General features: G+C 32.2%; 2 protein-coding genes and 1 long non-coding RNA gene across 5 annotated transcripts; all 3 read left to right on the forward strand.

Moving 5' to 3' along the window:
• The first annotated feature begins 1,009 nt into the window (after window positions 1-1,009).
• LOC147384601 (beta-glucosidase 24-like) lies at window positions 1,010-7,522 on the forward strand. Its single transcript, XM_086426424.1, has 9 exons — window positions 1,010-1,314; window positions 2,918-3,013; window positions 4,054-4,129; window positions 5,103-5,174; window positions 5,274-5,361; window positions 5,539-5,770; window positions 6,893-7,008; window positions 7,144-7,366; window positions 7,487-7,522. The coding sequence occupies exons 1-8, from the start codon at window positions 1,054-1,056 to the stop codon at window positions 7,238-7,240; spliced, it is 1,038 nt and encodes a 345-aa protein (XP_086282550.1). The 5' UTR covers window positions 1,010-1,053; the 3' UTR covers window positions 7,241-7,366; window positions 7,487-7,522.
• LOC147384602 (beta-glucosidase 10-like) lies at window positions 7,322-9,214 on the forward strand. The gene is made up of 4 exons (XM_086424960.1): window positions 7,322-7,366; window positions 8,118-8,232; window positions 8,330-8,426; window positions 8,998-9,214. The coding sequence occupies exons 1-4, from the start codon at window positions 7,322-7,324 to the stop codon at window positions 9,212-9,214; spliced, it is 474 nt and encodes a 157-aa protein (XP_086281086.1).
• A 10,211-nt stretch (window positions 9,215-19,425) lies between these two features.
• Window positions 19,426-22,302, forward strand: LOC147384603 (uncharacterized). 3 transcript variants are annotated; one of them, XR_015172426.1, is made up of 5 exons: window positions 19,426-19,854; window positions 19,972-20,073; window positions 20,868-20,932; window positions 21,329-21,871; window positions 21,979-22,302. It is a non-coding gene; the product is annotated as an uncharacterized LOC147384603 (long non-coding RNA). The 3 variants fall into 3 exon arrangements; XR_015172424.1 differs by having other exon boundaries at window positions 20,868-21,871; XR_015172425.1 differs by having other exon boundaries at window positions 19,427-19,854; window positions 20,868-21,453.
• Window positions 22,303-22,634: the final 332 nt, after the last annotated feature.

Here is a 22,634-nt window from a genome sequence, read left to right on the forward strand (position 1 = left end):
TCACATATGTATATGCCAGTGAATTATACGATGATACTTCATGCATTAAGTCTTCTAAACAATAATGACGATTAAACCCGTACAAGACAAAAAAAAAAAAAATTGGCTATGGTGTGGATTGCCCTTATTAATTCGTGGGGTGCTTTTATAATTACACATCCTTCATTTCCATAAAAAATTATTCATCCAAAATTAAGTTTTTTTAATGTTGATTTCAAATTTTGGTGACTTGTATTACATTATTGTTTTTAATTTCAAATTTGTTGGGTTTTAGAAATAAAAATTATTATTTAGAAATTAAAAACTTGAGTATTACTTATTATTTAAAAATGAATTGTATTTTAATTTTAGAAAAAATAATATATTTTATTGTATTTGATAAGAAATAGGCATTTAAAACATGCAAACAATGTATAATATAATTATAAGGGTAAAAAAGATAATTTATCAATTTAAAAAATGTATAACAAACATGATGTTGCTAATTTAGTATTTAATTTTAATGAACTCAACACTATTTTAACATCTAAAAAAATAATTTTTTTAGCACTTAAATTTAGAGCTTATAAGTTACAGTACCTAATGCTATTCAGCATTTATTTATTTTTCAGTTTGACAAATAATATCTTAGTAAAAAGAAAAAATTAATGTCCGAAAAGTACAAAATTATTTACTATAATTAAACATTAGAGTAGAAACTACCAAAAGAAGTTTTCTAGCAGAATGTGGGCTCTTAAAAGGATTCTATATCTTAGTTACCATATAGTAGAAAATAAAGGACCAAACCATATACTCTACATGGAGACAATCTTGATAAGAGTAAGTAAGTGCGTGGACCTATCCTGCATTTACTTTCCAAAAAGTCAGTCCGTACGTTCACATGTGAATCACGTGATGATACTTGATACATTAGGTCTTCTAACCAGTAATGACGATTAAACCCTCGTGCTCTCTTTAGCTTCATCTATATAAGAAGCAAATCCCTCTCCAGTATTCCCACAGTTGAGTATCGTGTTGTAATTCTAATAAAATCCTCTATTCTCTCACTCTACAATGGCCCTTCTCTTTCCACAGTGTACTTCTTCTTTTGCTCACTTGGCTTACCCAAACAAGGGAAACCATTTTCTTGTTTGTGGAGGACAGATAAGATTAGGAAATTTTAGTAAGAAAGGAAATAATCTTATAAGATGCGATTCTACTCCCACTAAATCTGTGAATCTTAAAGCTTCCAATAATTTCAATGATGATTATGAAATGAAAAGGCAAGACTTTCCAGCTGACTTCAAGTTCGGGGCATCTACTTCTGCCCTCCAGGTTTGCATTCTTGAAGGATAAATTATCATTGCGTGTGTTAAATATGATGAAATTCCTATTCATGCTTAGTATTCATTTTAATTCCCAAAACATGAAGAGCGAGATGGTAGGTATTTCAAAGTGACGATCTCGCTCATGTGATCTAGCTCTTCATGTTTTGAAAATTAAAATAAATAGTGAGCTAGAATTAGAAATTCGTCAAAAGTTGAGGACCTTTTAAGAAATTTCCCTCTATTGGATTTTGGAAAAAAAAGTGTTTGCATAAATTTTTTAATATATATTTAGAGTTCAATATCGAAATTTTGGAGGAACCCTCCAAGTTATATGACACATTGCTTTTCATTTTTATTTCACACCCTTATTATTTTATTAATATTTGAGATACCTCCTTGAACACACCACGTGTCATCTAAGGGAGAGGGTTCTACCAAAATTTTGAAGCGGGATGGGTGCTTCAAATTTTTTTCTTATATATTGCTAATATTAATAAAAGAAAAAATTGGGCCAACCAAATTACAAGCTTATTAAAGATGGGACACATTTGGTACACAACAAGGCTGACATAATTGTTTCATTTTTCTCCAAAGTTATGGGACCATCCTACTTTAGCCCTACTTGGGACTGGTATGTTGTATTGTGGAAACTAAATATGGGCTGCTTTGGACAAATTTGAATAGAGGAACTTGAGTAATTTAGCCATTCTTAAAGATCAAAATTTAAGGATAATGAAATTAGTTGTGGTGCGCGCAAGTTGGCCCGGACATTTGGTTAGCAAAAAAAAAAATGAATATCTACTAGCACTGAGTGAGGATTTTTTTTTTTTTTTTTTTTTTCTTTTTGCAAGATAAATGAAATTTTACAAATAAGATGCCAAAAAATATTCAATGAAAATAATAATTTTGCCAAAATGTAACGTAGGCATGCCCTACAAGATGCAAAGCACTTGACATCTAATTTAAATGTTGAGGGAGAGAAAAATGTCAGTAGAAGTGTTGTGTTCTACTTTGAAAAATACATAGTTGTTTGGTATTCATTTAACGGTTTATTCCCCATTACCATTCAAAAAGAAGAAAAAAAATATTTATATTTAAGTCTGGATCATATACGAGTCAGGTTTTGAAGAGGCCAACCCGCTTCAAAATTTTGAAGGAACCCTCCCCACTAAATTTCTTCAATATTTAGAATACCTCCTTAGAAACACCACGTGTAATCCAAAGGAGAGGGCTCATTTAAAATTTTGAAGTGGGATCACCGCTTCAAAGTTTTTTCCGATCATATATATACATCCAGAGAGGATGCGAATCTCATTGTTCAATAATTTTGTTAAAAAAATGATATTTTATTTGAGGTTCACAAAAGTGTTAAAATACATATGTGATCTGTACGCGGTTGATTTGGCAAGTGCTCAGAACCGTAGATCGTATCGCGAAGAAAAAGATCTATGGTTCTGTCCACTTTCCACGTTAACCGTGTAAGTGATAGCGTATCATTTTATCACGATTCAAAATATAGACATTTTATGGAATCACACATGAACTTTGTGGAATTTTTCTTATGTTTAAATCATCCAATCATACATTAACCTATTATTCATTTCTTGCAGTCTGAAGGACCACCAACTCTAGCAGGGAGAGGACCAGCCGGCTGGGATTCTATTTTAGAAGACAAAGCAGCCGCTCTTTCATACTACAAATATAAAGTAAATATGTTATGCAAAGATAAGATATAGTTGGCACTTTTTAGCAATTTTTTTTTTTTTTTTTTTTTTTAACGTTTTGATATTGTTGTTGTCGTACTGGTGCTTAAATACCATTATATAAGAAACCAGAGTTTGCCAAATAGGCATCCGGATCCTCTTTGGAGTTAAGGGGGTAGAAGAGGAAAATAAATAAAATTTGAGGGTATTATTAGAAAGAGAGGAGAAGAGGAAAGATGATATATAAAGTTGAGAGGATATTTTTCGGAAAAATGTAAAAGAAAAAATGCAATAAAGTTGGAGGGATATTATTGAAAAGAGAGAGAAGATAAAAATAATAAAATAAAAACTTATCCTCGATATGCATGGTTTACTAAATCTGAATTCTTATTCGTGAAGGGTAGGGGATAAACATTGGGAAGACAATCATTGTGTTTTATTATATATAAGATACTTAGTAAATAGTAAAAATGACTTGTTATTGAACTCATTAAAAACAGGCTTACCGTAAGAAAAAAAAATGATTTGTAATGGGGACACCAAGATTTTTCAAAACTTTAATTAATATAATGATGGTCACTACTGAGGAATGATTTACTTTGATTATTTTTATCATAATTTAAGTAACCATTCAAATATATTACAAATCTACCATGAATCATATTATTAAGATCTCTACTTGGTAATGAAAAGGAAATAAGAACCACTTGGTGGTTGGCCGAGTGGTAGCACTTTGGGATCAAGGGGTGTGTTCCCCCTGTGGTCTCAAGTTCGATTCTCACCAGCTACTAATATCAGTGGTCATGGATTACAGGATTAAAAATCATGTTTCGCAAGCCTTGATTGGGGAGGAAGGAATAGTTGGTGCGCGCAAGCTGGACCAAATACCCTTCTTATCAAAAGAAAAAAAGGAAATAAGGGATCATATATATACTATTTCAGAAGAAAAATGGTCATCAATGCCACAAGGACAACGTTCTTGTATATATAGTAGAGATAGATTGTATCTAATACCAAAATTGATCACTTTATTACAATTACAGGATGATGTGAAGTTGCTGGAGGACATGGGAATGAATGTGTACAGGTTCTCAATCTCTTGGAGTAGAATCCTGCCTAGTATGTTCTTTATCATTGAATACCCTTATGGGAAATGTTCAGCAACAAACATTTTGGCAAAACATTTTTCAAAACATGGGTTAGAGGTTTTGGAATAGGCTGATTTTTGGTGAGGATGATCTCTACGGTGAGGAGATCATCATCACCAAAAATCAGCCCATTCCAAAACTTCTAACCCCATCAAAAATGATTTACAAAAAATGGACGGCCCACGATTTTTCAACTTGTAAACTGGGGCTAGAAGTTTTGGAATGGACTGAATTTTGGTGAGGATGATCTCCTCACCGTAGAGATCAACCTCACCACAAATCAGCCCATTCCAAAACCTCTAACCCATGTTTTGAAAAATGTTTTGCCAAAATGTTTATTGCTGAACGGGACCCTATATATATGGGTAGCATTCAATGGCAAACTTTTTGGCAAAACATTTTTCTACACATGAGTTAGAAGTTTTGGAATGGGCTGATTTTTGGTGAGGCGTAGAGATCATCCTCACAAAAAATCAGCCCATTCCAAAACTTCTAACCCATGTTTACAAGCTGAAAAATTGTGGACCGTCCATTTTTTGTAAACTGTTTTTGATGGGGTTAGAAGTTTTGGAATGGGCTGATTTTTGGTGATGATGATCTCCTCACCGTTGAGATCATCCTCACCAAAAATCAGCCCATTCCAAAACCTCTAACTCATGTTTTGAAAAATGTTTTGCCAAAAAATTTGCCATTGAACGGGCCCCCTATATATATATATATATATATATTATATATCTATGACTTGAAATAATTTGATTAAAACAGTGGATTTTTGTTCATCAACCAGTTTGGTCAACTTACAAACCAACCAAGCATTTTCCCTTCGACTTATGGTTAATGTAACATTTAAAGCTCTCTGTGAGGGAATTCCACGATTGTCTATAACCTTAATATCATAAAATGTCAGACATATTCTCCATCAATTTGACTTTGGGACCTTGCAGATGGTAAGGGGTCTATAAATGAAGAGGGTATCAAATTCTACCACCGTCTCATAGATGATTTGCTGTCAAAGGGTATAAGAACAAGTTTTTTCTTCTTATGACAGTAATTTTATATGCATTTTTTCTTATATTGTTTTCATTAATTATTATTATTTTTTTTTAATTTTTCAGGAATAGAGCCCTTTGTGACTTTGCTCCATTTTGACGTACCAGAAGCTTTACAACAAGAATATAAGGGTTTTGTGAGTAGCAATATCGTGTAAGTATCCCGTTTTCTTATTTATTTGAGAAATGATTTTTTTGACTAAAAAAGACTCACTTGGTCTTTTCAGGTCAGAATATCATGACTATTTACTTTTCTTAGAGCATTTATTTCAGGAATTATTATTATTTTTAATTCAAAATTTGTGCTTTTTATTCCTTTTTCCGATTCTAGGGAAGATTTCAAAAACTACTGCGAAATATGCTTCCAACGCTTCGGAGATAGAGTCAAATATTGGACAACAATCAATGAGCCAGATGTATTCACGCAATTTGGATATTACAGGGGATTTGTTGCAGAGGACGAAGTTATACATGATAATCCCACAACGAATCCTTACATCGTTGCTTATAACATCATAATGGCTCATGCTACTGTTTATAGACTTTACGAAGAAAAATATAAGGTAATACATTAAAACTAGTAGAAGAAAAAAATTGCACTCATCATTTTGATTGAAATTAAAGATATTTATAGATAACTATAGATACAATTCCAAACTTGAGATTAACTCTAAACAGATTACTCTAACCACAGACGCATTATAATAACTAATCGCATCCAATACTCATTTTAAGATGATGATCATGTATCTAAATTTCGACCTTATTACAATGCTTCTTTTGTTATATTCAAATAAAATCTTTTACTCTATTTATTCAACTTTTCCATTCTTCCCTTGTCTTTAGAGTAACTTTAAAGATGTTGTAGTTGCATGAAGTGATATTAATAGGTATATCCTTGAAAATCATACACTGTTTTTAATAGGGGTGCACATTGGATTGGGTAAATTCGATAACTGAACCAATCCGAAACCTTTTGGTTTGGATTGGTTCAGATTGAGTATGGTTTGGTTCAGGTACAGATTGTATATAAAAATATTCAATTGATTTGGTTCGGTTCCGGATTGTATATATATATAGGTTATGAAGAGGTAACTCATCAAAGTCTTCAACTTTATCTCCTCTATTTTTTAATTCAACTTTATGAGAACCTTTATGCTATGTTTGTTAGATGAAATATACTATACAGGCTTAAGCTTGAATTCGTTAATCTACTATTTATGGATTAGTTTCCTCACTAATCCATCAAAAATACCAATTTTAAAATTTTTGTTTTAGTCTCATTGAGCTTCCTCTAATATTCAATTTATACAGATTTCAGTCAGAATTTAATTATAAAATCATTTTCATTTTAAAAGTAGGCATTATTTTGATCTGATCCAAATGATTCCTCTTTTGAAAGAAAAAATACTAGTTTTTTCTATTTTTAAAGTATGAGAACCAAGAACCGATCTGAACTGGTTTGGATTGGTTCGGTTCTATAGGGTAACTGGATTGGTTCGGTTCCAAATTTGTAGAACCGATCATGTTTGATTCAATTTCAATTTTACCAAAATCCGAACCATGTGCACCCCTAGTATTTGTTATGTTATGTGTCATTTGCAATAGTAAATTTCTTCTTTCTTTCTTTTTTGTAAATGAATTTTTTTCCCCTACTAGTCTTTCTATAACCAATTAATTTTCAGGCCACCCAAAATGGAAAAATTGGCGTGTCAGTGAGCCTTATATGGTTTGTGCCATTCTCCCACTCGCCCGACGATAAAGCAGCAGCAGAAAGAGGCCTTGCTTTCCATACGGGATTGTTAGTTTCTGATCTCTAATCAAACTTCTAGCCGAATATTTTGGATTATAACATTTGATGCTTGGTCTAATGTATATTTTTCTTAATAATAATATCAAATCTAATTACTTTTGTAATCATAACAATGCTAATCAGGTTTCTGGAGCCATTTGTCAAGGGAGATTACCCATCTGTCATTAAAGAATCGCGAGGGGCAGACTTATACCATTCTCGGAAGCTGAGAAAAAAATAATTAAAGGAGCATTTGATTTTGTTGGTGCCAATTACTATACTTCACAATATGCCAGAGACTTACCACCAACAGATCTAAAAGATGTACCTATTAGCTTTTCTAGGGACCAATGTTTGGAAGCAACAGGTGATTTTGACTAATTTGCAAACGTATATTTAAAATTTTTTCATTTTAAACATGTAGATATATTCTTATATGTTTTTTTTTTTTTTCTTTATTATGTGTGTGTTTATGTGTTTCTCTCAGCTGCTAGGGCCGGAGTACCCCTTGGTGATAATGTAAGATTTTTCACTGTATCATAACATTTTAAAAGTTTTTTATTTCTTTACTAGAATAGCCTTCAGTATGAAATTTATTTTTAATAATTTACCAAAACATGCACCACATTTTGATTATTTATCAAAATGGTAAACTGTAGCAATTAATTCCGAAAACGATAATTTTATCATTTTCAGAATTAATATTTTTTATCAAAAATGGTAAAAACAGTAAAATGTAATTTTTTTTATACCAAAAATACCCTTTTTTATTTTTTGATTAAAATTACAAAAAAAATCCTCTCCTCTTTCATATTTCTATTTAGTGTTGGAAAGATTAAAAAGAAGAGAAATATTTAGTTGGATTTTAATTTATTTCTGAGGTTAAAATGGTAAATACATATGTAAAACAAAAAAATGTATTTTCGGTATTTAAAAAAAATTACATTTGACTGTTTTTACCGTTTTGGTAAAAAATATTAATTCCGAAAATGGTAAAATTACCGTTTTCGGAATTAGTTGCTACAGTTTACTATTTTGATAATTAATTATAAAAACTGTACCATTATGGTAAATTGCTCTTTATTTTTAATAATTTGAGTAATTATTTTAATGTGTAGCTTGTGGACAACATTTACATGGTACCGGAGGGGCTTAAAAAAGGACTGATGTATTTGAAGGAAAACTACGACAACGACAAAAACAACCCTCTTCTGATTTACATCACTGAGAATGGTTGGTATCATGATTCCTTGATGATCTAGCATATAAACAGCTTGGATTAGAACTACCTTTATGTTTCTGACTAGAGAATTTTCAATGCTAAATGCAGGTGTTGCTGATGATTCTGAATCAACATCAGTAACATTCGATAATTACCGAACTGTTTTCATTATTCACCATCTCAAGGCAATTCTTGAAGCAATGAAGTAAGCCCCAGACCCTTAAATGAAATTCTTTTGTACCATCTGAGCCATTCAATTAGTAGACTGATTGATTAGTCAAGCATACAGTAGACGGATGCATTAATGGATCAAGAACATAGAAATAATGAATTATTTTACAGATGTTGAAGATAGAATTATGGGAAATGTTCGGCACCCAACTATTTATCCAACAATTTGCCCAACATGTTTTGTCCTACGTGGGTTAGAAGTTTTGGAATGGGCTTATTTTTTGTGAGGAAGATTTCTACGGTTACAAGATCATCATCACCAAAAATCAGCCCATTCTAAGTTGAAAAATCATGGATCATCCATTTTTTGTAAACCATTTGTGATGGGGTTAGAAGTTTTGGAATGGGATGATTTTTGGTGAGGATGATCTCCTCACCATGGAGATCATCCTCATCAAAAATCAGCATATTCCAAAACTTCTAACCCAAGTAGGACAAAACATGTTGGGCAAATTGATAGGTAAATGGTTGGGTGCCGAACGGGACCTAGAATTATTAATCTAAGGTGTTTTATTTTTTTAATTTTTATTTTTTGGGTGTAACAGGGAGGGTGTGCAAGTGAAAGGGTACATCTATTGGTCTCTACTGGATGTTGTGGAAATGGGAGGCGGCTATAATACCCGGATGGGGCTTAACCACACGAATTATGATAACTGGGACAGAATCCCCAAAAATTCGGCTATATGGTTCTCAACGTTCTTGAAACCAACCGTTCCCCCTGTGAAAACCACGCCCTTAACAGCTAGGACTGTGCAAGTGTGAATCACTAGAGGCAGTTCGTTGTTCTTTGTTTGCTACTATACTTATTTAGAATAAAGCTGGTTTCAGTTATTAGCATATATGGCACATATTTAAATTAGAAACTTCCCATAAAATGCATTTTGGAGCATTGTTTAAAATCTCATCCGCAACTGAGAGGCATGTTCACTTACAAGACGGATTTAGATCGAGTGTCAAGCTTCACACTATCTCACGCGACAAAATCAATTTAGACTAAACTTAAACTAGTAGATGTTAATCTGACAATAATTTGATAACATAAAGGCTGTGGTGTCTTTTACAAATAAATGGGTTCAATGCTGGCTTGATTGTGGGCTCGATCATTGCTAATGGCCATTATTAGGCCTTAACATAAAGGATATGATCTCTGTTAGGCTAGAAGGGAGCTTTTCACTTTTGATTCCAGGGCTCTTTGAATAAAAATTTGATTAGGCAAAGCTTAGTAGACTTGAAGCAATGATTTATGCATTTTTTTTAAATCTTTTTTTTTAAATCGGTAAGTTGGGGCTGTAAGGACCCCACCCTTTTTATTAAGAAAACTAACGAGAGTACAAATAAATTTGATATTCTACTACAATTCTCACAAGTTCATGAGGTTCTAGCGACACATCCTCAATTACAATAAATTCCCCAGAATGAGTGCCAAGTCTCGCTAGATAATCTGCTTCTCTATTCGCCTTCCTCCACCAAAATTCAAAATTGCATCTTGTAACTATTGCCACTAGACTCATGCACTAGATTGGACTCACGTTTTGGCCTAAGGATAGGGAATAACCCTATAAATTTACAAGTCTAAATTGAGGTAAGTGGAGCTCATCTCCTTTAAGGGACTTCCTGTTGTAAAAATCTGATCATTCAATCATTCAACATGACTTTCATTGTCCCAATAGAAACTAATCGACACATATCTCACACATACATATTCATGTTAAATCAAAACCGGGTATGGTTACTTACCTTGTGCCATCACAATTTAATCTTTGATTCCATGTGTTTGGAGGTGCGAACTTCAATCCATGTTTCTCATAGCCTTCGAAATCCTAATCGAATTTGATCCCCTTTATTGCTAGACTTACCTTCCCCTTCTTTCTATGTGGATCGGTTAAGTTAGTTATTGATGGATATCACTTCTCTTATTTTGTTGTTTCTTCACAAATCTTTATAAGTTCAACGCACTCAATATGGGTTAGCTGATCCCCTCTTATAGATGAAGGTTGAGGGCCTAGAATTATTCTTTTAGTAGATTTCCTATCCATCAAGGTCTCTTACTAATCTTTAAAAAATATAGAACTCTAATTATATTAGGTTTCCAATAATATTGATATTCTATTATTTTATAGAATCCTTGTGCGATTTGGAAACAAAATCGTGGAGGTCAATATGACTAAGGTCAATGAGGCCACACGTTACATGGGTCTAACATTGTCCCATTTGACCCATTAGAATGATTGTACTAATAGTGAGTTTCAAAAATAATTTTGAAAAATGACTCAACTTTAAGATTCTATAATTGAAAACATTTTATACATGATTATGACTTTTAAAATCATCAATATTCCTAATATGTAATTAGATTCCTTAATGTCATATTTCGATTAAATATTAATGTGAATCATGACGGTTGTATATCATCTACATCATACTTCCTTTCATGTATCATGCCATCAATACCTTATCTGATATAGCCTTAATCGTGTCCTTTTTATTGGTCTTGTGGAATGTCAAGAGGAAGAGCGTCAAACGAATGTTGAGGAAACCAACTCAATAAATCTTGGGTCCAAAGATGACCTAAAAAGAGTCAAAATTGGATCTCTTCTAACCCTAACCTAGCAGACAAAAATGATTGAATTCCTTCGATAGTACCAAGATGTGTTCGCATGGTCCTATCAGGATATACTAAGGCTTGACACTAATTTTACAGTACATTGTCTACTTATTCTTCCCAATGCAAGGTCGATCAAATAGAAATTCAAAATATTAAAATCAGAATGGACTCTCAAAGTCAAATATGAGGTGACGAAACAGATTCAAGTAGAATTTTTAACAGTATCAACTTATCCAGAATGGCTTGCAAACATAGTACCAGTGCCAAAGAAAGATGGCAAAGTGAAGATGGGTGTAGATTACCGAGACTTGAACAAAGTTAGTCCGAAAAATGATTTTCCACTTTCACATATTGATACGCTTGTCGATAACACAACAGGACATATCATGTTCTCGTTTATGGACGATTTCTCCGATCACAATCAAATCAAGATGGTAAAAGAAGACCAAAAGAAAACCACATTTATCACGCCTTAGGGTACTTTTTCACTACATAGTTGTATTTTTTGGCCTAAAAAATATCGGGACAACCTATTAATGAGCCATAACTGCTCTCTTTCATGATATGATTCATAAAGAGATGAAGGTCTATGTAGATAATATGATTGATAAGTCTGATTTAGAAGAAAATCACCTTATCAATCTACACAAAATATTTGATCATCTGAGGAAGTTTTGTTTCAAGTTTAATCCTTCAAAATGTGTATTTGGGACAACTTTAGGGAAGTTACTAGGTTTCATCATAAGTCGAAGAGGTATTGAAATAAATCCTGCTAAAGCAATTATTGAAATGCCAACACCAAAGATAGAAGTAGAAATACGAGGTTTCTTAGGAAAGATTTAGTACATCAACAAGTTTATCACACAAATCACATTAATCTATAAACCTATTTTCAAACTCTTAAGGAAAAATGACTCTTTAAAATGGAACAACTACTGTTAAAAAGCATTTAACAAAATTAAGCAGTATTTATTGAATCCTTCCCCTACCGCAGGGAAACCTCTGTTAATGTACATGTTAGTTCTTGAAACATCCATGGGATGTATACTCGGGGCAGCATGACGAAACAGGTCACAAGGAAAAGGCTATATACTACCTCAACAAAAAATTTACGTATTACGAGTCAAGGTATTCTCCGCTTGAGAAAACATGTTGCGTCCTAGTTTAGATATCTTAAAGACTGTGCCACTATTTTTTAAGCTATAAAGTACAATTTATTACTATGATAGATTCGTTAAAGTACTTGTTTGAGAAACCTGCATTTACTGATCGCACCGCTAAGTGGCAACTATTACTATTAGAGTTCGACATCGAGTATGTCACACAGAAGGCAATCAAGGGGCAGGCTAACATAAACCATCTAGCATAGCACTTTCTTCCAAATTACAAACTGTTGAAGACCAATTTTCTAGATGAAGTCATTCTTTTTATAGAAATAGAGAAAGATGAAGACGAAGCATGTTGGAAACTGTACTTTGATGGTGCAGTCAATCAGAAGGATAATGAGATTGGGGCTGTTTTAGTGAAGCCTAATGAATCGCATGTGCCTATAGTGGTTAGGTTACGTTTCCAGTGCACAAACAATCAAGCAGAATATGAGGCATGCATAATGGGTCTCAAGGTAGCAGTATAGATGGAAGTCAACGAGATGAATTAACCGAATTGTAGAAGAAAAAAAATCTGTTAGAGCCCGTAGGAGGGAGAGATTACTTTGAATAAGGATCCATCTTTTGAGGATAACTTCCCAATAATTGTAGAGGACAAGAATTCAACGTTTAAGGATGTGAAGGTTGGTACTCTCGTGGCGACCAGATCCCCATGTTCCTAGAATTCTAGATGAAGTAGCCCATTTAGTTGGTGTCCCTATATTTTTCCAGCCCATTAATGTCAACCCTTCAGATAATGACAAAGATGAAGGCCATCTGAGTAGCTAGCAGCAATGAAGATCCTCACAAAGATTTCAATTTAGAGAGGAAGATAACAAATGGGCACTAAGGAAGTCTAGAAGGAAATCAAGGTCTAGAGTGACCTCAAGCTAAAACCTCATATCACACTTGTTGACGTGAAAGTGGATAGGAATTATAGATGCTTTTTCACTCGTATCTCACTGAAAAGCATTTATGGTTCCCATACACTTTCACGTCAAGAAGTGCAATATGAGGTTCCAGCTTGAGGTAACTTCAGCATTATTCTTCTTTTATTTCTTCGGATGGCAATATGGTAAAAGAATAATTCAAAAGACACCTTTTATAACCTAAAAAACATTTTAGCAAATTTTGAGATACGTTAAAACCAACGTGAAATATAATATCGATTTTAGCATATGCTATATGTGAGAGTCAATTTGAGACTTGCGTTGGAGTGCATTTATGGGAGGCCGTTTCAAAATTTGGAATTGCCATCGCAATTTCAGACATGGTTGGAGATGCTCTTAGTATCATGAATGCCTCTTCTTGATGCCTTAATAACATTGAAAAAGGTTAAAAGAAGAATATTCCATTATTCAGTGCAATTCTTGAGCATACGTCAAAGAAATCGAGTATCGTTTAGACGTAAAGAAATCTGATCCTATCAAAGCTTTCGATTTGAGATAGAGTTGAAGTAAGGATGTTAAAATGCCTGAGGACTGACGTCTAGCTAGGCCCTAATTAACCTAGCTCGTTCAAAGCCCAAATGTCAGTGGGTTAGGTATATATGGGCCAATGTTTTGAAGTCCAAACCTGATTGTTTGTTAAAACTCAATCCCCTCTATTGGTCATTTTCAAAAGAAAAATTAAATAACAAAGAAATCTTTTTTTTTTTTTTTCCAAAAATTATAGCTTTAAGTCTTTTAATTAAAGGTCTTAAGACTTAAAAGTATTTGTCCAAGTCTTTTAACTAAAACTCTTTAACTTTTAGAAAAGTAGACGTAGAGTGATAATTTATTTAAATTTTTTAAATTAAAAGCTTATTTTTAATGTAATACCCAGGCCTTCTCGATAGGCCAAATCCAAATCCCTAATTTAATTGGGCTTCAGGTTTGGCTAAAGTCCCAAATTTCTTCCTTAAAAGCCCAACCAGATTACTATAGAGGAAGGTTATTATGGGGTGAAGCAAACGACTAGCAATCAATGCGAATGAACAAACAAGAGAAAAATAAATAAAGAATCCAGCTAAAACTAATGACAAAACAATTAATTGAAAGCTAAGATTATAAAAGAAATTTTCACATAATCCCACCTAAAAAAATATGGGTTTCGTTAACGTGTGCCCTGGGGTAGACATTAAGATGGATTAAATACACCTCTAAACTTTATTTTCGTACCAAAAATGCCCTCAAAATTTAAAAGGATATATAACTTTATTCAATTCAACATAAATATATCCCTTTTGAAGGTCCCTACTTCCTACTCCTTACATTTATTATTTCGACTTTAGAACATAAAACCACTAAGAGTGGTGATGAATGCACGCGATTTTGGTCTGCAATTGGGTATGTGGTGAATGTGGTTAACGTATAGATCGATAGATTTTTTTCATCAGTATACATAAAAAAAGATGTGCGGTTATGTGCCCTTGCCATGTCGACCGGGTACCAAAACCGTGTGCATTCATCATTATTCAACTACTAATTACCAAAATCTTCTTGTAAAACCTAAGTAAACTATATTCCTATGACAAAGCAATAATTTAAGAAATTACCCATACAAAAAAAAAAAAAAAAAAAAAAAAAACAACCTGCAATAAATGGCATTCTTTCACTCAATTAAATAGCTGGCCCAAAACCCTCAATGTTGATTACAATTTCAATAAGTTGAATGTTGACCATAGTTTTGAGTAATTTTCCACCTTTTAATTTTGGCTACAAAGTAAGTGGAGCCTAGAAGTCGTGTGTGTGAAGAAGTCCAAAAGATGGAAATCATGGTCTACTTTTTTTTTTCTTGGGGAAATTATAATAATTAAAAAAACCTATTTAAAATAGTATTTATTAAAAAGTAACAATTTTTTAAAAAATTTCAAAAGAAACCAAATTCGACTGTTGAAGGGGGCGAATTTTTTTTTTTATATTTGGAATTTGGCACTTTTAAGTGTCGAACTTTTTTAAAATAATTTTTTAATGCAATTTTTGACACTCTAAGTGTCGAAAATGTATTTCCTTCAATTTTATTGACCTTCTCTTCCTCCACCCTCTTCTTCTCTTCTCTGGTTTTTCTCCATTCTTCTTCTTCTTCGTCATGTTTTTTCTCCATTTTTGAACCTTCTCTTCTTCCTCTTCTTGTCTTGGATCAAGATCTACAAAGGTAATGACCTTTTTTTATTTTTTTTATTTTGAACTGTTGATAGTAGTTTATTTCATTTATTTAAGGATCTATCTGTTATATCCTGTTATGTTTGGATTGACGTTATTTTTGCATTTTTGTATTATTCTCTTAGTAAATTTGTAAGGAACAAGGAGAAGTAGCTATTGAGATTTATGAGATGTACACCGTTATTACAAGTATGAGCACACCAATGATTACTTATAGGTAAAACCATACTTACGAGTGACAATCTTTCATTCTCTCGAGCATGTAGATAGACGACGCATAATAGGACATATATTGGTAATCCGTATCATAGTGTATTACCATACCAAATTGAATTGGTTTTTTTCTTTTTTTCTTTCTATGGTAAATTTAAACACTTTTAATTTATAAGTTTAATTAAAATTTTATTATGAAATTTTCTCTTATTTATTTATTTAATTTTTTAGGTTTTATGGACCCCAGATCTTCATATTGCAAATGAAGATACAAAGATTATGCATACAGCCTGTAATCTAAGCCTAAATCAATTTTGTGTAGTATTTTTATACACTGTATTATATCATCTCACGAATTAATATATGAATTAGTTCGATTTATAGTAGTTTATCCTGGGTTTTGTCCAACGGTGGACTATATTAAAAATAAAAAGAACAATACAACTTACAATAATGATAGATTAGGATAAAAGATTTGTTAGATTTCTCGTACATGATCAATTATGTCAGGACTTGAAAAGTAATTTTAAAAATTAAAATTTAGTTATGTCAATTATATTAATTATGTTAAAATTTAAATGTAATTTTTAAAAATTTCAATTGATTGCCCATCCAAAGAATTTCGGAGATGGTATAGTCATGCTTAGATGCATAATCTAACGCGACATTTTCTTGAGCCACGATATATGCCTCGTGGTTATGTGAATGATTTGTATGCATTATTCAGATAGGGATGTTATAATGTAGTAAGTTATAACATTTATTTTAATAATTTGATTTTTTAAATAAAAATATATATCTAACATATCAATTTATTTTTCAGACCAGTATTTTTAATTTTTGGACTCCTCAGATCTGTGAGACAAATGTCCATAAACGAGTCATAGATTAGTTGGAAGTTGCTGTCACGACTTTGACATTACTATCACCTTTACCTCTTTAGATACCTAAACTGGGTGAACTAGTTTATATAGTTTCACAACTTCGACGTGAACCTGAGCCTAAGCTTGAGCCTAAAGATAAGGAGGAAGGGGATGATAAGGAGTTTAGAGAGTAGCAAGATAAGGAATCTAGAGAGTAGTATGATGATGGGACTGGATATCACACGCATATCAGTCAAGGTGATTATATTCCAGTACATATTGATCAGGATGAGGAAATGATTAGTGCAAATCTCATGACAAATTATTTTTCATCTTTATTAGGTCTTACTTATGATATTTTATACACAGTTGGATCATGACATAGCCATCACGTGCAGTACTCACAGACTCCCCATTATGACATGCACTCACCATTTTCATCTTTAGAGCTATATCACACACAATGCTCACAAACTCAACATTTTCAATCATCTTAGCTTGCACATGAATATCAAAGGTAGTATCCACAGATTCCACATTATGAGTCATCTCAATCTCCATCTACTAAAGATTTAGGTATCTTTTACCTAGGCATAATCTAGGAATAAACGTGCTTAAAAAATATGCTCAAAAATTATTGAAAAGTGATTGAAGTCGGGGCAAGCGCTGTCGTTACTAGTCATTTATTACGTTATATATTATGATTTATTGTTTGTTTGCCATGTGATTAAGTTTAAATCCGAAAAACAAATTCAAAATTTTTATCACATGAGCCACATTTTTAGATTCGAAATATTTGGCACGTGATTAAGATCAAATTTGAAAGAAAAATTCAAATTATTTGTTATGTTATTAAGTTTAGATTTGAAAAAAAATTCACAAACCAATTATTTATCACATTATTTATTTTGTTAAATAAAATAACATAATTAAATTAAAAAATATTTAATATTTTTTTATGAAGTTCGTTGCATAATCTAACAATTACATCCCCGAACTCTTATGAATCAATCCACTATTTTTATACATACATATTACATCACAACTTACAAACTGATATACAAAATTAAATATAAGTATTAAAAAAAATTACAATTATTTTCAAATTGAATTCCTATATGTGGATCGATTGTGTCCAATATTTCTACAACGACTACAATGTAATGGTCGGACATTTTGAACGTCAGTCTTCCTTCTGTTTACCTTCGGACGATCAGGTTAGCGTCGAGTCATATGCAATAAAATTTGTTCTTCTTGTTATAAGAGACTTTTTAACTCATATGAATCTGTAATACCTTCTATAAAAGTTGCATGACATTATTTATATCTTTCAACACAAAATTCGTTAAAACAAAATTGATATTTATCTTATCTTTTCATGTCACATATTTTTATTGCATGTTGGTGTTGGATAAGTGTTGGAGTCCATTTGTTATAAATTCAATATCTATTATCCATTTGAAGTATTTTTATTTTTATTTTTTGTGATTATATACTTCAAATCTCATATCATTTATAGTTAAAAATTCATAATTAATAGTCTTTTGTATTCTTTTTTGAATTTTATTTTCTATCCTTAAAAAAAATTGAAAATCATAAGACTCTTTAATCTACGTCCATTATGTAATTCAATTATTTTACACATAATACATTCTAATAATTCGGTTATTAGTTTTAAACGTAATTTTATTATCTATAAATTAAAATTTTTATTTGCATTTGATTTTATTATTCTAAAATGAGGTATTGGAGAATGACTTATTGTTTAATAGACTAATACATATGTTGGATCTTCCTTTGATATTATTCAATTATATATTTAAATATTTTCTATCTTAATTAATTATAATTTTATTTTACAATCAATTTTAGTATAAGCTTTAACTATTTTTTCTAAAAATTTATAAAATAAATCTGATTTATAAATTCTTTTTAAATTTATTAGAAAATGTTGAATACAAAAAAATGAAATGATGAAGGAAAATATTTATCAATTACAAATATTATTTCTTTTTATTTATTTGAAATAAATAAAATTTTGGTAAAATCATAAGATTTAAGTGACATTTTAAAATAATTTAAAAATCATTACAATATAAAAATATGTTAAAAATAATTATTTGGACTAATTTTAAGAAAACAAAAGCTTCTCGGATTTGTTTTTAAAATAATTTGACAATAGTATTTAATATTTTTATATGTCTCAACTTCACAATCATATATTTCATGATTGACTTTTTTTCTTACTTTCTAAGATTTTATATATATGATAGATATATTATATTCATCTCTAATATCTGTCACTATAGATTGAGGAGAATAAAATTGATTTATTCTTTACGCGAGTAAATATTTTAACATTTATCGAGTTACTATTAGCTTGAGGATGAGGTTGTAAGTCAATTATACCCATACATGTGTAGGTTGTGTTAAATTTACGTATAATAAATAAATCAACATTTACAATTTTTTGGCATAAATATATGGGAGCGGTTCAGCAGCCCTAAAGTTTGCCAAACATTTTTCAAAACATGGGTTAGAAGCTTTGGAATGAGCTGATTTTTTGTGAGGATGATCTCAATGGTGAAGAGATCATACTCTCCAAAAATCAGCTCATTTTGAAATTTCTAACCTTAGTTTACAAATTGAAGAATTGTGGACCGTCCAATTTTTGTAAATTCACTTTTGATGGGGTTAGAAGTTTTGGAATAGGCTGATTTTTGGTGAAGATGATCTCATCATCATAGATATCATCCTCACAAAAAATCAGCTCATTCCAAAGCTTCTAACCCATGTTTTAAAAAATGTTTGGCATACTGTTTGGCAAACTTTGGGCTGCTGAACCGCTTCTTATACATATATATATATGGGTCGCGTTCCTACGACCCCCATTTCGACCCTCATCGCGACACACGAAATCAGCCGTCGGATTTTGCGCAGATCAGCGGTCCAGATCGGGTGTAGCGGTACAATCGATTGTAAAATAACGAATTTTCGTTATTTGCAAACGCCTCCCCGTACCAAAAAAAAAAAAAAAAAACCAGATCTGAGTTCGATCTTCGTCTGCTTCTTCACTCTCTGCCCTGCGTTCGAACGGCTGAGATTTCCATCTTCGTCTTCTTCTTCACTCTCTTCCTCTTCGACAGATCGAGATCGATCTTCGTCTTCTTCTTCACTCTCTTCCTCTTCGACAGAGAGTGAACCATCTTCGTCTTCTTCTTCCTCTTCTTCGTTTCTAACCGATCTCCATCTTCGTCGTCTTCTTCCTCTTCAAACTCACATCACCGTCTTCCTCATCTCTCTCTCTCTCTCATTCGTTGCGAAGAAACGAAGAGCTAGGCCGAACCCCAGCTCGACAGAAACCCAACTCGTCCATCCCTCCCTCCATTATCTCACTCTAACATGTAATTTACCAAGAAATTGTTTAAAATCAGTTAAGTAATGAATAATTTTGATTAGTTGTTTGCATGATTCTAGTTCTATAAATTTCCCTTTTTCCATATAATTCTATTAGAATTGGAGCATTTAAGATTTTAACATTTGGATACAGGTTGGAAAAGCATATTTTGAGCTGGTAGATTACTTAGAAGCTGATCACGCTTTTAGTCTTGCACGACGGGTATCACCTTATAGTTTAGAAGCTGTTCTTTTTGTAAGTTCCTCTCCCTCTCTCTAATCTTGGAGTTTTGTACTGTCCTAGTCCCTTAATAATGGAAATCCAAGGTGATGAAAGCAAGTTATCTTTGATTTATTTTCTTTTAGTAGAATATATATCTTAAATGGAAATAGGATTTTGTTGTTATTAAATAATTTTAGGAAGTTGTTCATTTGCATTTGGATCTTCCTTATTTTGATTTTCTTAGAATTAGGAAATCTAGTATTAGAGAAGTTTATAAATTGGGATGTAATTGTGAGAGGGAGTTGACGAATACAATTTTGGGGTTTTCTTGGGTGAGATATCCAAGTTTTTAAAATGGATGACTTTGTCTCGGCTGAGGGATTCCAATTCCCCTTATCATAGTTATGTCGATTTCATCAAGGCCACACCATGATGTGGAATCGGCTCCACCGTCTTGATTTTGATTTCAGAGCAAGTTCATTCTTTTCGTAAGGTTTGAATTACCATTATGATGATGAAATATCATAATGAGAACATCAATCACCCCCCACTGCCACTGCTACATCCATTGTTGCTACCAACTTCAACCTTTGTTTGCACTGCTGATGGATGTTCTCTAGATGAAGCAAGACCTTTTCTAGATAGAAATTTCATAGATGGAGATCAATGGCTACAACTTTAATTCTTTTTTCAATTTGTATTCTTCCCTTTTTTATGTATACTTGGTGTAAGAAATAGTGATGTGGCGTTTCTCTTGTTTCTGAGTCAATATTCTTTGTTGGTGATCTTTATCTCTTATATGTTCTTTCGATGTTTGAAAATCGCAGAGAAAAGTCGCAATAGAAGACTCTCTATGACGACCAAAAGCCCTTCAAGTTGGAACACCCCCTTGGTTTGTTCTCTCTCTCATTTAGATTTTTTTTTCCTGATTTTATTTATGGAATTGGGATCGTTCTTGAGGCACCCCCTTTAGTTCTGTATTTGAGAATTAAAAGGGTTATTTATAAATTGGTTTTACTTTAACTATAATTCAATTCTGCTAGATGAGCATGTATTTTGTGAAAAAATTTCCCTAAAATTATCAAAAGTTCATATTTTTTATTTGGGTATGTGTTGAAATTGTGTTCTTGGTTCGAATTCACTTAATTCATGTCTCATTGTAGAGTTTAGTGGGGATTTTTGGGAGAATTAGGATTTTATTTAGGGGAAAATGGCTTACTTGAAGCATCTGTTCCTAAACATGTGAAGAGGAAGTTTATTCCTTAAAAGATATGGAAATATGTTGTAGCTTGCAAGAGAAAAAGTGTGTGGATTTGATATTGCCTTCAGTGAGGGAAAGCATGAAAGCGGGATGAGGAGTTGGGTCTTTTGACCCGTGACAACATTATCACCACCACCAATAAGAGTTACCAGGTAATTTAGTTAATTGAACATCATTATACGGTTATCATTTTCTTAAGTTTGCATGTATTGGTAAATTTGTATGTCCGTTACTACAGAATCACAGGGTAATAAGGCCTCGATGTAGCCTAAAGCTTACTAAAGTTTACTAATTTTTGTTCTTAAAGTATAACAGATTGTTATTGACAAAGAGAGGAGATTAGCTAGGAAAACAGTATAAGTGTGATTCAATTGTTACCATAGTTGTGTTTTTTTTAATATTAAGGCCTGACAAGTGTTTGTGTGACTGAATTTTGTATATTGTTACAAATCAAATACTAAAATAAAATAGTTCATGTTTGCCTCCCTCATTGGTTTGTTCATTAGTGATTATAAGAGAGAGTGTTGGGAAAGATGAAAGCTGTGCTTGTGGCTATTGACGTTGCAATTGGTAATTTTTTGCAAGGATAGGATAATGTTGAATTACAAATAACATCTAAATTGTGTACCAATATCTTTATTTGGTGTTTTAGTATTGAAATGGTAGATCTCTTGCAGTTGGATGGTACCATCATTGCTCCAACAAGCTTCAAAGCTTGGGGTTCAGAATTGTTTCAATGGCTTGAATTCACAAAGCTGAGAGGGATTACAATTCAAGGTGAAGGTATCATCAACGGCCGCGGCTCAAACTGGTGGAAGGATTCACTGTTGTACAAACATATTGTAAATCTTTGTAATAATTTGAAATAAAAATTAGATAAATTAGAAATTGAGGACTAGAATAGACATTTGTAATTTGTATTTTCTGTATGGATCCATCTAAGGAATCTTGTAATATCACCAAAATTTTCAATAATTTTCTTATGAGATCCCAAATTATGGTTAAATGAATCACATTCCTTCATTCCATTATATAATTATGTGTTATGTAATTTATTTATAAAATTGTTGTTGGTTAAATGATATATTACCTCTTTAACTTGGATGATATTTTCTCCTGATTGTTGTACCATTTGAATTTATTTTGGGAAACTCCAACTACTGATGTAAAATTTCAATTTTGTGTGGAGCGATGCATTGTTTATTATCTTCAGCTCTATTTTGAACAATATATTATAAGACTGATACACTTTAGAGTGGAACTTCACCACTTTTGCTAATGCATTCTACTTCTAAATAGTATAGTCGAGGATGATTTGTTACCATTATGACTT

The sequence above is a fragment of the Akebia trifoliata genome, chromosome 15, assembly GCF_017979445.1.
Source record: "Akebia trifoliata isolate Shusen 1 chromosome 15, ASM1797944v1, whole genome shotgun sequence".
In the NCBI taxonomy this organism is placed as follows: domain Eukaryota; kingdom Viridiplantae; phylum Streptophyta; class Magnoliopsida; order Ranunculales; family Lardizabalaceae; genus Akebia; species Akebia trifoliata.